Source organism: Indicator indicator, chromosome 10, assembly GCF_027791375.1.
Source record: "Indicator indicator isolate 239-I01 chromosome 10, UM_Iind_1.1, whole genome shotgun sequence".
In the NCBI taxonomy this organism is placed as follows: domain Eukaryota; kingdom Metazoa; phylum Chordata; class Aves; order Piciformes; family Indicatoridae; genus Indicator; species Indicator indicator.
In genome coordinates, this window is record NC_072019.1 from 19842914 (window position 1) to 19859668 (window position 16755).

A 16755-nucleotide genomic window follows, 5' to 3' on the forward strand; every position below is an offset into this window, starting at 1 on the left:
ACAGAGGAGGCTGCAGACCCCGAGCAGACAGGCAGGAGCCATTTGGCTCCAGGAAAATGCCAGGCAGAAAAACAAGTTTCAAGGGAAGCCGGGAAGCCGGCCGAGCCGGCTATGCCGGCTGAGGTGTGGCCGCGGCCGCACGGTCCAGGGCCCGAGCCGAGCCCCTGTCCCCGCAGCCGCACAGCCCTGCAGCCCCCCCGCACCTGGGAGCCAACCCGGCTGCCGCCGTGGCTTCGCTCCCTCCGATGGCTGGGCGCGGGTGAAAGGTGGCAGTGCGGGTTACACATTAACCGCCGTGCCCCGCCACCTCCCACCCACTGATTCCTGGAGCAGGTGACCTCCAGCATCCGCCTGGAGGAACGTGAGGGTGCCGTGGGGGCCAGCCCCAGTAGATATAGAGCACCAGGAGGCGCTGGGGGGCCAGTGGAGAAGGTGGGCACCTCTGAGGCATCCACCCTGAGATCGCTATGCTCAAAGAGCAGCGTGAACCCGGACCTGGCTTCACCCACCCAGGTCAGGGGCCCGCAGCAAACCTCAGGAAAGTGTCCCACAGAAAACTAAAAGTGTTATCGGGATGCCGGTGGAAGGGTGTTTAAAACACAGCACACAAGCCGGTCCCTCGGCCCAGCAGTGGTTCAGCAGCACTAGCAATACACTAAAAAAAAAAAATGACTTCCTGAGCAGCCCCCAGGGCACCTGTGATGACTCCAGAGGGTGAGGGTGCCCCACCACCTCTGGCACCCCTCACTCATCAGTACAGCTCCCTGATAGCCCTGGGAAATCACATCAAAGCAGCATCTTGTGGGTGTTTGCTGACACAGCCCATGGGTGCTGGGGTGGATGTGTGGGCAATGGCTGGCAGAGCCACAGCCCAGGCAGGGGGAGTGCTGGCAGCACCCACTCCTGGCTTTGCCTCTGAAGCAGAAAAGAGCCCCAAGCTCTCTTCCCTGTTCCCTGCTCTCCACTCACCATTCTCACTCCTACTCAGTGGCAGGAAGCCAGCTGCCAACAAGAGCACTGCGGTGGATTTGCAGTTTCCCCAGCAGTGGCCAGGACAGGGCAGCCCTTCTTCCCACAGCTGTGAAAGGGCTACTTGGCAGTTGCATGTCCCACCCTTTCCTTGGGGAAAGATTTCCAGCAGCCTGTATTTCATCCTTCAGGAGTGGTGGATGCTAATACAGTGAGGCAGCTGCCTGCTCCCCAGCTGCCCTGCCAATGTGACCAGGTGAACTGGGGATGCTTGCCCACCCTGCTCCAGGGCTGCCTAAGAGCAGCATCCCCTAACTCGGAAACAGACAGAGAAGCAGGGCTAGAAAATGTTGCTGAAGCAGCTGAGGCGCCAGTGGATTCGCAGGGCGTTTGCACTTCCTATCAGGAAATGTATTAGTGCATTATGGTTTCTGGCATGCCGTGCTGTGCATTAAAATGTGCAAATGATAACAAAAAGGAGTATTTTTGTCACTCTTTTTTTTAAGTCTGTTGTGATTCAGCAAAAATGTTGAGGTGTGGGAATTCAGCAGAAGTTCAGGTGCTTTCAGTGTGCTGTGGGTTGGGCAGCTGGAGCTCTCCACATCATAGGAGAGCAACTGTGGTGAACTGATTTGGCTGGGCTCAGCTGCACCCAACTCTCTGGTTTCTTCTCTGCAGATACATAAGGTTAAACTGGAGCTGTCCTGGGTTGAGTCTCCCTGTAAAACCTCCCCAGTCCAAGAGATCTGTACAGATAGACACCTGTTGTTCAAACATTCGTAGACTAAATGTAAGGGAACAAGTCAGCTTGGGTCAGGTCCCTCAATGGATCCCTGAGATCTCCTGAAAAGGTGTTTGTTCTGTGTAAATAATTGTGTCCTCAAGCAGAACCTTGTGTCAGAGGACATCTCACAGAGTGCATCATAACTCACGGTCTGTGTGCTGCCAGAGTAGCACAGAATGCATTGCATCCTCATGTACAACATATGGAAGAATGTGCTGGTATGATGGCAACTGAGGTTTTGAGTGTGATTGGTCCCTACATCCAGTGAGTTAGGAGAAGAAGCCATTTGTTTATCTATTTGTGCATCTATCCCCTTCCTGCATCTGTACTGAGTGTGCAGATGACCCAGTGTGCTTGCAAATGGTCTTGGGGTGGGCCAGGTAGAAGGGCTTCTGACGGTTCCCCAGGAGGACACCCAGGGCAGGAGGAATCAGTCTGGACTGCCCAGCCCCTGAGCATTCTGCAGCAGAATGGCCTCCTGATCCTCATTTACATTATGGGTGTGCCCTGGGGGAGTCTTCCAGAAACAGAGCCCTTTGTCTGTGCACAGCCCACAGCAAAGCACCTTGCTTAGTTTTCCAGGCAAATGGGTACAGCTGCATCTGGTGTCCATCTTTTTATATCGTCTCCATCCCTCCTGTCATGGGGTAGCTGAGTGGCTGTACTGGGGGAGCCCCTGCCTGCTGCCATCCCTCCCTCTGCATGCCACGGGCACCACGTGGCCCTGGAGCACATTGTTAATAGTCGGAAGCGATGAATGGATTTCCTTTTCCTCTCCATGTGTGCTTTAGATTTTTGACCGGATACGGCATGGGCTCAGGACACACCAAAACATGAGGCTCACTCCTCAGCAGCCCCGTCTTTCACATGGGAACAATTACATTTGTGAAGCAGCATGAGGTTTGGCAGGTGAGGCTTACAGTGATTTTCTAGGGAATGCCTTGCATTTGCCAGGAGAAAAGCCTTGATCCTGCAGGAGGCCAGATGGTCTCACAGAAGGGATGTGTGTGGAACCTTCTGGGGCTGTAAGGGCAGACAGGCCATTCTGCACCCATGCCTGTACCTGTGCCGATGCCTGTGCCAGCTCTGTGCATAGGAGAGCACTCCGGGAAAGCCAGGCTGTCTGCTGCTTTCCCTTTCCTCCCAGACATGTTTACTGCAACACAGTTTTATCCCCCAGCAGCGGCTGCCTTCCCAAGCGGACTGGCTGGCTTTTTGTTATCCTGCTTGTGCTCCTGCTCAGCCCCATTCAGTCTGAGCAGCAGCCCTGCAATGAGCCTCTGCAGGCATGAGCCAGATCCCAGCACAACACAGAGCCCAGGTACGGCCATGCCTCGGCATCCCAGCTCACAGTGCTGGGAGGCTGATGTGTCACAAGGTGTGTACGGCCTCAGCATTGCCGCATGCTGCTTGCCAGGGAAGAGCTTATACAGGGCAGCTCCCGCCAGCTCCTGGAGTCAGGGCCGTCTCCAAACAATGGGTGGAGAGCAGGAAACGTTGCATGGGAAACAGGATTTGGCTCCGCCGCCGCCACCAGCCACGGCCCCTTGGCCCATTTCCTTTTCCCTGCTCCAGAGAGCCCTTCCCACAGCCATCAGCCACAGGGCTGCCCTGAAGGGATGGAGATGCTGATGTCCATGCAGGCAGGGGCATGAGACCCTCTGCATGGCAGAAGAGGAGCAAGGTTGAGACACCTCTCAGCCAGGCTGGGGCTTCAGCATGGCTTAAGGAGCCCTGAACACAGAGCCCTAGCTCTGGAGGAGGGGGCGCCTGCTCTCTAGGAGAGCTACCACCAGGCAGGGGACCTCAGTGGCTTCTTTGCCACCAAGCCCCACTCCTGAGCAACTGGGTGGCCACCAAGCAAGCAGGGACAGGGTTATCTTCCTCACTGTGCCTAGGCAATGCACCAGAGCATATGGTCCCAGCTGCCCTGGACACCAAGCAGCAGGACAGAGGCGAGATGGGGGTCACGGGCACGGAGCAGGGGTCCTGAGGTGCCGCTCATGTGGAGCTCCTAGACAGCTGCTGCCTCCATCTTTGAACCCTGTGGCTGGGACATGCCAGGGATTTTCTAATCTCTGCCAGATTCGGGACACACTCCAAGGATATGGGACTCCAGGTTTATCTTCTGCTTCTCCTCGCACAGCTGGCAGGTAAATCACCCCTTTCCCTCTGCCTCAGGGAGCAGCCTCTACAGGGGGTTTGGTGGGATGAGATGACTGTGTGAGCTCAGCGGGGCCATTGGAGCAGGGTTTGGAGGGGGGAAACCTCCCTTTGTGATCCGCCATTTCAAGACCTCAGAAGCCATCAGTGCCCTTCCCTACCTGCCTGTCCCCAGCAGGGGGCTGGGGCACGGGCAGCTTGTGGGAGAAGAAGGGACCCCGAAAGTCAAGTCCCGATGCATTCTTGGCTTATTGTGGGGGGGTAACCCTGTGGGGATCTCTAAAAAGAAATTGAGAATGTCTACTATGTCATCCTGAGAAGTCTGCAACTGACCCCGTCATGCCTGCTGGGCTGGAGGTGGCAAAAATGTCCTGGAATTGGGGTGGAATGTAGGTAACAGTTTTTGACCCTGAGTCAGGGCTGGGACAGCTGTACCTTTGTCTAGCTGTGACCTGCCCTTGTGCTCCCCCACCCCAGGGGCCATCCTAGACATCACCCTGATTGCCAACGTGCAGAGCCTGTCCCACTCCAACTTCTTCCTCTCCTGTGTCATGGGGGAGCGCGATGTGAGCTACCTGCAGATCGAGCGGGAGAACAAGATTGTGATGACGCACCCCAAGACTGGCTTCCAAAACTACCGCAACCGCAGCAACCACGTCCAGGCCAGGGGCTTCTCCATGGCTGACCTGGTGGGAATCCTCTACTGCCTGGGGCGCACCCCGACTGAGCAGGCCCAGGTGGTCTATGTGCACAACAGCCACAACGGTGAGTGGCTGGGGGAGCAGTGGGCAGCCTCCCCACCTGCCAGCTGGGCCCACATGGGAGATATCTACCCCATGCTTTGCAATCCTGGTGCATATTGGCATAGTGGGGGGACAGTGGTGACCTACAAGTGAGGTTTGGGGTCTGCCAGCACCAGTGAGATTGAGAAGGGATATGTGTTCAGTTGGAAGACCATGGCTGAGCCCCATGGAGGCATGCAGCAGGTGATGGGCAGCAGCACAGGCAGCCATCTGGGCTAGGAATGGTGCCGTGGGGCAGGGCAAGGTCCAAAAGGAAACTGGGTGCCCTTGGAGGATGTGGTGGGGTCTGGAAATCATTAACCAGGGTTGGGGGTAGCTCATTGGAGCTGTGCCAGATTCACGCCACAGGCTCCCAGGGAGGTGGTAGTGCTGGTGTGCATCTCTGACAGCCTCCCAGGGAGCTTAGCAAGCATCATGGCACAGCAGTGTGTCACCACTTCAGCACTGGGATATTGCCAGGCAACATTCCCATGGTGCACTGTCGCCAAAGGTAGTGCTGGACTTTTGTGTCCCACTCCCCTTTGGGGCCATAAAAGCTGAAAGGGCCTCTCAAGCCTGGCTAGCAGCAGGGACACCACCCAGGATAGCACTCTGCCACACTGCCCACCCTCACCTCTACTCCGTTTTTGCTTAAGACTTTGCAAAACTATTTGGACCAGAATTTTCTGTGATAGATGTTTTCCACGGGATACTTTCTAGCTCTTTTTAGAAAGTTTTGCCTAAGACAGTTGAGCTTTTGCAGAGAATGAGGTGAAGGGATACAAGTTTCCCTGTCTGTGTTTAAAATGCAGCTTTAGCAAGCAGCTCTAATATACCGGAGATGCACGCATCACCAGTCAGGGGGTGGATAATCAAAAGAGCACAGCAATATTGGGCTCAGAGCATATGCTGCTCTCTACAGTGTTTGTATAACACTTTGTTTATGGCTACATGGTTTATGTGGTTGTATACACTGCTCACATAGTGCATATGTGAGGTGTGAGGTGCCCCTGCCCATGGCAGGGGGGTTGGAACTAGATGATCCCTGTGGTCCCTTCCAACCCTGACTGATTCTATGATTCTATCTTGGAGCTGGGGAACAGAGGCTGTTGGTGTGCTCCAAGCATTGCTCAAGTAGCAGGGACCAGCCTGTGTCCTCAGCCAGAAGCTCAACCCAAAAATGGCATCAGTCCTATTGGAAACAGTGCTGGCCAGTCTGGGCAAGAAGAGTGGCAGAAAGGTGCCAAGGGAGGGAGGCAAAGGCACTGGGAGACAGCATTGAAGGCATGACTAGTGGGGGTGTGGGGGGTGTGTGTGTGTGTGTGGAGCACAGAGGGGACTCTTGAACCCCCAGGTGTTCTCATATGTTGGTCATGGAGGAAGGCAATGGCTCTGGCCCTCCATCTGCATGACAGAGTGTCAAGACAACTCTCCTGTCCTGGGTTGACACAGCCAGGCCAAAATAGCACTGTGGAGGAGCTGGTCAGTGTCTGGGTCCAAGCATCTCTGAGAGTTACAAATGACAAAAAATGGCTTTTTCCTAAGGGTCAAACAAGCTGCTGTTGCTCTGTTTAATTTAGAGAAGGAGAAATTAAAAAAAAACAACAGAGAAAAGTAAACAACAAAAATTACATCTTTGCAGGGAAAGGGAAGCCTGTGTGCAAAACCCACAGGGGAGGCTTGTTAAGCCAACAAGTGCACCAAGGCAGGCAAAGGTGATGAAGCAGCAGGTGATGAGGAATGATGTTAGAGGAAAGCTGGCATCTCCATGCACAAAGAACAACATAAGAAGGAGGGTAAACTTTGGAAGTTTTGCTGTAAAAACAAAGTAAAGCACACCCAAGATGTCCCAGGGAGCAATTTCAGAAGGGTTGAAATCTGGCAATAAATAATTTTTTACAATATCCAGAGCAGTAAAATGCTCAGAATAAGCAATTGCAGAAAACCAATTTTTTTTTAGTTTTGCATCCATGTGCACAATAAGGCTTGTTATGGGATCTAAAATGCCAGAGCAGATAGCAGGAGACAGGTGATTGAATAGCCAAACAGAGCAGCAGTGTTGTCAGGCTGGGCTTGCCCTGAGCAGGGATGTCCTCTGCCTGTGGGGCTGCTGCTTGAACACCAACCTTCCCTGAAAGCTTTCTAGGTAGAGAGTTACAGGCCTGTAAACCCAAATTGGGATGTTGCAAATGAGTAGAAACTGTGCTATAGAGCATAATTTGTAGTTCTGTGGTCCTTGAGAAGGAGGAGGTGTGAGTTTGCAGTGGGAGGATCTCTGGGGTGGCAGCAGTGAGGATGTTGTGGATGACCCACTTGACGTTGTTTGCTCAGGTTCCTGGAGAAAATTGGGAAGGTTCCCTTTCAAAGGCTTTTAGAGAGAAACTCTGCACCCAGGGGGTGGCAGGGGAGGTCTTTGGGTGGGTGTGCAACTGACTAAGAAAGGAAGCAAAAATAGGAGTTAATTTGTGGTTCTTGTCACACGGGCGAGTCCCCTCTAGCATGGTGGCTGGGTCTGCAGGGATCTGTGCTGGTTACAAATCATTGAACAAGCAGCTATGTCAGCTGCTGTCCCTGAGCTGCTCAGAGAGACAAGGGCATGGATGAGCTCTGTGAGGGGCTGCAGGTACCAATGAGCACTGATGGAGTGACAGAGAAGGTAAAGGCAAAGTGCTATGTTTGGGGATCCTCAAGGGATGTGTCAGTCTGTCACTGTATTGAGATGGAATGGAACAGAGTGAGACAGCGAGGGCCACGTCTGTGTGCCCTTTATAAAGGACTCCAAAGTCCATGGTAGAAAGATCCCAACTAAAGGGATGGGTGGGGAGGTGATTCTGAGCTGTGTGACCTGTAGTGCCCTTTCTTGGGTGTCTGCAGCATGTGCTGCTTCCTCCTGGCCCCTGGCCTCGCCCAGCTGGCTGTGCCTTAGCTCCAGCCCGGGGTGGCTGTTTTAGTGTGTGCAAGCTGGTGTGCTGGCAGGATCCAAGAGCCAGCGCCCGTCTGTGGCCTCTTTTGTGTCTGCCGTGGCACGCCCAGGGCTTGGTTTCCCAGGCTGTAATGTATTTATAGCCCTGTTTGTGCTCAAAGCTGGGCACTGGCTGATTCACACTTACGCCTTGAGAGCTCATTGCTGCTGCATGCCCCTGCACTTGGGAAATCAGCTGGAGAGGTCAGGAAGGGACTGCCTGTTCCTGCAGAGGCTCAAGGAGGTCTCAGCTCCCATGCAAGGTGGATGGGGAGGCATGTTGTGACGTCTCAGCAGAAACATACAGTGGGTACTGGGCTGCACAAGGGCAATGCTTTGGGATGGATGGTCTGAGGGTGCTGGCACTGCTCTTGGGTGTTACTGCCCTGGGTGCAACCACCACTCATTCTGTTCCTCCTCCTCCACAGCCCACCTCTTCCCAGTGAAGGCCACACAGTCTGTGAATGTCGCTGAACCAATCACCTTCTCTGCCAAAGTCCTCAAAAGGAAGGAGACAGACGTTATGTGGAAAAGAAATGGCAAGTGGGCCTGAGAGAGGGCACAGGGATGGGGTTGCTCATAGCTGGTTCCTGGCACCAGCCCCAGGGGTACAGGAGGGCCCTGAGTCACTGTTTGCCCTCTTGCAGGCACCTACTACCAGACCACGGACCGAGGTGAGGTGCGGGGTGACCTCGTCACCCTGACGCTCCCCAATGTCAGTGTGAGTGAAAATGGTGTCTACAGCGCCACATTCATGGGGGACAGTCCCCTGTGGAGTGCCTTCTACCGCCTGATCGTGAGAGGTGAGAGGGGCCCTGGCTCCCTGGGATGTGCAGACAAGCAGCTGTACCCTGCCCTTTGGCCTGGTACCACCCTGTGCCCCCTCTGACTCTCTCAACAGCCTGCCCTGCAAAAAAATGGGGACCATCCTGTGAGAAAGATTGTCCTGACTGTCTGAATGGTGGCATCTGCCATGACCACGTTGGCGAATGTGTCTGCCCTCCTGGGTTCATGGGCACCCGCTGTGAGCGAGGTAGGTGTCAGGCTGCCTGGCAGTGGGAGCTGTGCCTAGGGCATGCATGGGGGTCCCATGTCCTGGGCGTCCCATGTCCTGGGCACCATGGCCACAGACTCTATATGTGTCTCACACCTGCAGTGTGTCCTGTTTCTGGAGCAGGGCTAGGTCATTCATCTTCCCAGCAGGACACAGGTCCTGTGCCTGCTCAGGGTGATGTGATATAGGGTTCAGGACACCTGAGCCAACACCATGCCATGCACAAGCAGCGTGCATAGGTGAATGGTAGGTAAGGGCAGACTGTGCTTGCTCTTCCAGCCTGCCGGGAAGGGCAGTTTGGCCGCAATTGCCAGGAGACGTGCCAGAGAGCCCAGGGCTGCAGGGGACTGAGCTTCTGCTTGCCGGACCCCTATGGCTGCTCCTGCGCCTCAGGCTGGAGTGGCTCCCGCTGCAATCAAGGTACGAGGACACGGGCATCAAGCATCCATCAGCTCACCCAGCTTCCTCCAGAGCACAGCTCTGCCCTCCAGCGGTAGCACCACCTGTGCAAACCTCTCCCAGCCTGAGTCGCCATAGGCTGAGCAGTGCTGCTGCCTGCACCAGCTGCCCACAGTTTCCCCGCTGTGTCCTGCACCAGAGCCGGGGCTAACAGCGAGCTCTTCTCTTCCTGCAGCCTGTCCCGCGGGATACTATGGTCCTGACTGCACCTTGGAGTGTGCCTGCCAGAACGGGGGCAGCTGTAACCGCTTCAGTGGCTGTGTCTGCCCAGCAGGGTGGCACGGACAGCACTGTGAGAAGTCAGGTGAGGCTGGCACAGGGCTGCAGCACGTTTTCTGTCCCCAAGCCTCAAGAGAGTTCTGGCACCTGCCTCACTGGTGACTGAGGGAGCTGTTGGCTACCAACCTCACCAGCTGTCTCAGCTGCCCCTCTTGCCTGCAGAAATAGCTCCCAACCCTCTAGAAAGCAGGATGCTGCAAGAAGAGCATCTATGCCCCCCTGGTATTAGCCATGCCAAGAGCATTGCTGAACCTGGCCCATGGGGTGGGAATAGGGGCTGGACCACAACATCTGGCACTGGCCTTCTGACACCAGGGTCTGGGTGCAGCTGGGGCCACAAAAAGGTCTTGTTCCTGGGGAGGAGTGCGACCAGTCCTAATGCCAATTTCCGTGTACCAGACCGGTTCCCCCAGATCATCCAACTGGCCTCGGAGCTGGAGTTCAACCTGGGCTCAGAGCCCATTGTCAGCTGTGTGGCCACCGGCAACCCACTGCCTGCCAGTGACAGCGTGGAGCTGCGCAAGGCTGATGGCACTGTACTCAAGGTATCTCTCCTGTGCCCTACCACCATCCCCGTGTCGCCATCTGCCTCACAAGCATCCATCTCCCCAGTGGACTACCAGGCAGCTTTAGGCCAGCATGGGGAGCTAGAGGGCTGAGCCAGGCAGGCACCTGATGGTACCCTCTGTGCCCACAGCTCATCAAAGCCATCATTGAGCCAGGGCAGATCACATGCGAGTTTCAGGTGCAGCAGCTGACCAAGGCGGACACAGGGCTCTGGGAGTGCCGGGTTTCCACGACCGGGGGCCAGGACAGTCGTAAAGTCAAGGTCAACATCAGAGGTGAGGAAAGAGTGGTGGCATGAGCAGGATGAGCTAGGGTTGATGGGGGAGGCTGACAGCACAGTGTGGCAATGGCAAATGACCTGCACTGGGCTGGGTACCACCCATCATGTGCCATAGTGTCAGCAGACAGGTTTGGGTGGTGATAAAAGATTTATCTGACAAAGCTGGAAGGAGCCAAGAGGTGGAAGATGTACCCACGCTCTGCTCCTTGTTGCTCCCAGTCCCACTGGGTCATTCTCCCCTTCCTCCCTAAGTGCCACCAGTGCCCCTGGCTGCCCCCCGGCTGCTGGCCAAGCAGAGCCGCCAGCTTGTGGTGTCACCTGTGGACTGCTTCTCTGGTGATGGACCTATCATCTCTATCAAGCTGCTCTACAAGCCCAAGGATGACACCTCAGCATGGTCATCCATTGTGGGTATGTCTCTGCCAGGGTGTGGGGAGCACAGGTAAGACCTGGGCAGGAGGGGACATCTGCCCCAGTTGGTGAGGTGCTGGGGTGGGCAGAAGTATGCATCCCAGGTGCCTCATGGTGATGTTGAGGAGGATGCCAATCACAGGGCAGATTGTGGGTCATGGGCATGGCTTTGACATATCCTCTTGGCCAACAGTTGACAACAGCGAGAACATCACCCTCATGAATCTCCGTCCTGTGACTGCCTATATCGTCAAGGTGCAGCTGAGGCGGCCTGGGGATGGTGGGGAGGGCAGCAAGGGGCCAGAGGCTGTCATGGTGACTGAGTGCCTTGGTAAGCCTTCATCTCCCTCACCATTGCCCTGACCCTCACAGTGACCCTACTCTTAACCCTTCACAGTGCAGGATCTGCAAAGCCTCAGGGCTGATGTGCTGTGAGGTTTTGCTGCCTCTTTATTTACAGAGCCCACAGTCAAGCCTGTGATTGAAGGTTGGTCTATAGAGGAGAAAAACACACTTCATGTCAACTGGAAGTTGCCAAATAACCACGAGCCAGCCCATGGGTTCATTGTCCACCTCTTTGACTCTGCAAAGCAGCTAGTGTGTGAGAAAAATATCACATCCATCTCAGTGCTTTCTGCCCGCATCGGGGATCTGGAGTTCAACAAGGAATATGGACTAGAAGTGCTGGTGTACCACTGCACCAGCCTGGGGCCTCCCTCTGACCTCTACAAGGTCATGATCAACAGCAAAGGTGGGTCCACTGCAACAGAGTGAATTATTACAGTGAATTGCAATGATAAATCAGTTATAATTATAACAGTGAGCATCCCCAGGTCCAGCTTCTGTTGCATCCCATCACTGATAGAGTATAAACAGCTGCCTGGGGGGAAATGGGTCCTTTTCCCACTAGACCCTGCAGCCTCCAGCACTAAGCAGCTGAGACACATCCTAAACTGAACATGACATTCAGGCCATCATGAGTGGTGCTCACGAGCTGATCTGTCTTCTGCAGCCTTGCCAAAGTCCTGCTGCAGCCTTTACAACACCCTGTGGCAACAAGTTCCTTGATATAACTATACTTTGTATGAAAAAAAAATAATTTCCCTTTGGTTCACTTGAACCTTACTGCCTAGAAATTTTGCTGGATGATCACTAGTGCTTGGGAAGAACTTCAGTCCCTCCTGTAGGCAGATATGTACATGCACGTGGGTGGGAGACTGTGGGAAGTCGGACCATCAGCCTGACCAAACTCTCTGTCAGCCAAGGAGGAAGGAGTGCACAAGGCCTTTGGTGAGGATCAGTGCCAACTGGTACATGTTGGGAGGGCTGGTGGGCATCAGGCTTGGAAGATGTGTGGTTTTCTCCCAACAGTTCTTCTAAGAGCTTTGTGTGATTTGGCAGTTTGGGGATAGGGATGTGCACTGGCTGGAGAAGTCTCAGAGGAGGTGATGAGAAGCTTTCTTCAAGCCTCAGTCTATGAGGGAGGCTTGAAGAAAGATAATATCTCAAGGGTTAGTCAATACACAGACATATAGCTTGACAGTCCCTGAAGCTGGGAGCAGTTAGGGGTACAGACCTGCCTCACTGTTGTACCTGGAAAGCACCTCCACCTCCTCCTGTACCTCCTCCAAGTAGAAGTCAGGGGTCCCTGGAGGTTCCTCAAAGCTGGCACAGCTTTAGTTGTGATCATCATCCAAGGGTCTAGTCCTTACAGCAGCATTCAGGCTCTGCAGCACCAAGAGCCTCATGTTGGGACTGACACTCTCCTCTGCTTGTCCCAGGGCCTTCCTCACCACGGTTGCTGTCAGCAGAGTCAGTGTCCGACACTGCCGTCAGGCTTTCATGGCAGGTCCCTGAGTACCCCAATGGGGGCATCACCAAGTACATCGTGGAGCTGCAGCAGGTGGGAGGCACCAGTGAGCCCCAATGGATCGACACCGACAGTGGCGCTGAGACCACCAAGATTGTCGGGGGCCTCAACACCAGCACAAGTTACCAGTTTCGCGTCCGTGCCAACTCCCATGTCCCAGGGGAATGGAGCCAGCCTGTGAAAGCCAAGACCCTGGGGGACGGTGAGAGGGGTGTCCGAGCAGGCAGGCTCTACTGAAGCTTGAGCTTAGCGCTTGAGTCAACAAAGGGTGACTGGGATTCTCATGGTAAACTCAGAGTGGCTCTCAAACAGCAGCCCAAGCCCAAACATTTGGTGTCTTCAGAAATTCTGCTTCTCCTAGTCCTGATGGGGCAGGTGTGGCATGGTGAGAACATGGTAACCACAGAGTGGCTCTGCCTTGCCAGAGGGTGACATGGTGCATGAGGGGCTAGAGAAGCAGGGCAAAGCCAGCACAGGAAGAGCTGTTGGCTTGACCGAGAACTGGTTGGAGGCTCAGAGACCAGTGGGTTTGGTGACAGGGCCTGGGCAGTGATGCACTCACCCCTGTGTCACCATGACAACAGGAGTTTAGGATGTGGTTGTGGTGTTTTCATGGGGTCCCAGGGTGCTGGAAGAGGGCTGCTATCTTGGTGCCTGGGCACCTGTTACAGCCCATGCAGGGTTCAGCTGTGAACCATTCATTGGCTTTCCATCCCTCTTTTTGGCAGGAGCACTGAGTGTGCCACCCAGCCTGGGCAGCCAGAGCACTGAGCAGGCTGGAATAGACCAACAGCTGCTATTGGCCATCGTTGGCTCTGTGTCTGTCACCTGCCTCACCATCCTTTTTGCCCTCCTGGCACTTTTCCTCATCAAGAAGAATTTTTTCCACCGGCGCCGCACCTTTACATACCAATCTGGCTCGGTGAGTGCCATCTGCCCCACCAGGACTGTGTCCCCAGCTCCCCACATCCCAGCCCGATCCAGGTCGCGCTCCATAGCCTCCAGTCCGGACACAGCCAGACCTCGCTTCCACTCAGAGAGGGTGCGGAGCCCACCCTTGCCCACGACACCTGCCCTGACGGGACTGCCACACGGGCAGAGAGGTGCCCGGTGCCCCTAACCTCACCCACTCCTGTCTGCCAGGGGGAAGAGACCATCTTGCAGTTCAACTCAGGAACCCTGACCTTGACTCGCCGGCCCAAGCCACAGCCTGAGCCACTCAGCTACCCAATCCTGGAGTGGGAAGACATCAAGTTTGAAGATATGATTGGGGAAGGCAACTTTGGGCAGGTGATCAGGGCCATGATCAAAAAGGATGGCCTGAAAATGAATGCAGCCATCAAGATGTTGAAAGGTGGGCATGGGAGAAGATGAGCAGGGCAGGTTGGGGGATGTAGCTGCATCCTAGGACATGCCTGGGACTTAGATGGGGCAGGAGCTATCAGAGGAGGAGCAGAGGAAGGGTTCTTGTTGTAGGACTGAGATATTCATCCTTCATTGCTTGCAGAATTTGCTTCAGAGAATGACCATCGAGACTTTGCTGGGGAACTTGAGGTCCTGTGCAAACTGGGCCATCATCCCAACATCATCAACTTACTGGGTGCCTGTGAGAACAAGGGTGAGGACTGTTCCCTTCTCCTCTCTCCCCAGCCCCAAAGCTCCTGTTCAGCTAATGTAGTCTTCTTTGCTGGGGAGCGCTCCATGATCCCAACCTCCTCATGTCCCCAGGCTATCTGTACATCGCCATTGAGTATGCTCCCTATGGAAATCTCCTTGACTTCCTCCGCAAAAGTCGAGTCTTGGAGACAGACCCAGCCTTTGCCAAAGAGCATGGCACTGCCTCCACTCTCACCTCCCAACAGCTCCTCCAGTTTGCTTCAGATGTGGCCAAGGGGATGCAGTACCTGAGTGAAAAGCAGGTACATCCCCAGCAAGATGCTCCGACCATCCATACCCTGGGGCCTGGTGACTCCAGAAAAGGACATCAGACCCCTAGGGCTAGAAGAGTGTGTGGCTCATGCTGACTGCAGATCCCTTTCAGTTCATTCACAGAGACCTGGCAGCCAGGAATATCCTGGTAGGAGAAAACCTGGCCTCCAAGATTGCTGACTTCGGCCTCTCCAGAGGAGAGGAGGTCTATGTGAAGAAGACAATGGTGAGCCAGGAGCAAAGCATTTCCAGGGGGCCTGCACCAATGCAGTGGGCAGGACCTCTCCTGCCAGTGGAAATTACTCACCATGCCAAGACCAGCAAGGTCGCAGCTGCCCTTTATCTGCGGGACATTCTCTCTTCTCTGATGGCTATTCTTTGCTTCCCCAGGGCCGCTTGCCAGTCCGCTGGATGGCCATTGAGTCCCTGAACTACAGTGTGTACACCACCAAGAGCGATGTGTAAGTCCTGCAGGCAGGGGCGTCAGGGCTGTGACACAAGAGCAGCTGCCGTCACCCTGCACTGGGGTGGTCAGTGTGGTGATGATTTTGCTCTGGGTGCTGCAAAGGCAGGAGATGCTACTGAGACATCTTGCTGGGGACCTGTTGGCTATGCCAAAGGCCCGGCTACCTACTCCACCCATCAGCAGGGCATGACTGGGGGCTCCGTCACAACCTCGGCTCCTTACCTTTCAGGTGGTCATTTGGTGTCCTGCTCTGGGAGATTGTCAGCTTAGGTAAGGTTCTTCTGTGTCCCCTGCATTAAATCAGGTCACTGCAGGTCTGGTCCTCCTGCAGCCCCACGGGGAACATTGCAAGGACCATCCTTACTGCAGCCAGCTGTGTGTCTCTGGCTGCAGGAGGGACTCCATACTGTGGGATGACGTGTGCCGAGCTCTACGAGAAGCTGCCTCAGGGCTACCGCATGGAGAAGCCTCGCAACTGTGATGATGAGGTGTAAGTAGGCAGAAAGCCCCAGGTGATGGTGGCACCCACATCTCCCTGACCTCACTGCCCTACGGGGCTCCCACCAACTAGCCATAGCTCTTGCCTGGTTTCTTTCTGCACTGCGGCCAGGGGATGAACTGGGGTCTCATACTCCAAGCCCCCTTTCTGGCTTTAGTTTCCCACCTGCTCCCCTCATCTCCCACAAAGAGCTTTTCTGCCCTCTCTCACCCTATGAACTCTGAGTCACTGAGAGCTCTCTGCCCATAGGTACGAGCTGATGCGGCAGTGCTGGCGTGACCGTCCCTACGAGCGCCCACCCTTTGCCCAGATCTCCATGCAGCTCATCCGCATGCTGGAGGCCAGGAAGGTGAGTGGTGACAGCTCAGTGGCAGGAATGCCCACACTGGAGCATTCCTTGGGCTCAAGGTGGGCACAACATCCAGCAACAGAAACTATGCAACCCCACCATGCATGGGGATCACACAGCATCGCTTTTTGGGTGTATGGAGCCCCACTGCCTCCCCTCAGGACACAGCACCCAAGAATGTGTCTGCAGGGATGGGGGGTAGATGGGGACACTCACAACTGGGTCCTGACTGAGGTTCCCCCACAGGCCTATGTGAACATGGCGCTGTTCGAGAACTTCACCTATGCAGGGATTGATGCCACTGCCGAGGAGGCATGAAGCTGTGCTGGCACCATGGAGAGGGGCAACACTAACCCCAGCCAGCTAGGATAAAGCTGTGGAGACAAGGGACTGCCCCTTTCCAAGAGCACCTTCCTTACAGCAGGACTGTGCCATCCCCTCCCTGGCTGCTCATTCAGCATGTGCTGGCCACACTGGTATGCCAGCAGCTACCAATACAGACCCAGACTGTTGAGAGACATGTTGTGATGGCCTCCAAGTACAAGTAGCAGCAGAGTGTTTGCATCAGAGCAGGCAGGAAAAGGGACTCTCTCAGGAGCCAGAGTGCTGCCACCTGAGCTCATGGACACAAATACCCAAGCTTTTTGTGTGAGAAAGAAGCATCTCATCAGCTACCTGTCCTGAACACCTCAGCATGCTCTGGACCTGAAGTGGTGCCAATGAGGCTGTGAGCATCACTACTGACATGGGACAGGGCCATCCTGGTGGGTGTGAAGGAACAAGGTGGAGTGTTGGCTTCACACTGTCTGCAACTCTGCAGTAACCCTTCAGAGATGTCACCTCTGCCTTACAGACAATAAATGTAGTGCAACAGGCAGCTGGGTCCAGGTGAGGGGAGGCGGGGACCCACCTCTGCCTTTCCAATAGCACTA

The 16755-nt window shown here is 55.0% G+C and overlaps 1 protein-coding gene across 1 annotated transcript; it reads left to right on the forward strand.

Moving 5' to 3' along the window:
* The first annotated feature begins 3442 nt into the window (after nucleotides 1-3442).
* On the forward strand, nucleotides 3443-16718 carry TIE1 (tyrosine kinase with immunoglobulin like and EGF like domains 1). Its single transcript, XM_054384450.1, has 23 exons — nucleotides 3443-3906; nucleotides 4394-4681; nucleotides 8089-8199; nucleotides 8308-8463; nucleotides 8562-8693; nucleotides 8994-9134; nucleotides 9349-9477; nucleotides 9852-9997; nucleotides 10150-10294; nucleotides 10552-10710; nucleotides 10904-11041; nucleotides 11171-11461; nucleotides 12492-12782; nucleotides 13309-13502; nucleotides 13724-13934; nucleotides 14088-14198; nucleotides 14309-14499; nucleotides 14622-14735; nucleotides 14900-14970; nucleotides 15205-15245; nucleotides 15369-15465; nucleotides 15724-15823; nucleotides 16070-16718. The coding sequence occupies exons 1-23, from the start codon at nucleotides 3861-3863 to the stop codon at nucleotides 16139-16141; spliced, it is 3375 nt and encodes a 1124-aa protein (XP_054240425.1). The 5' UTR covers nucleotides 3443-3860; the 3' UTR covers nucleotides 16142-16718.
* The last annotated feature ends 37 nt before the right edge of the window (nucleotides 16719-16755 follow it).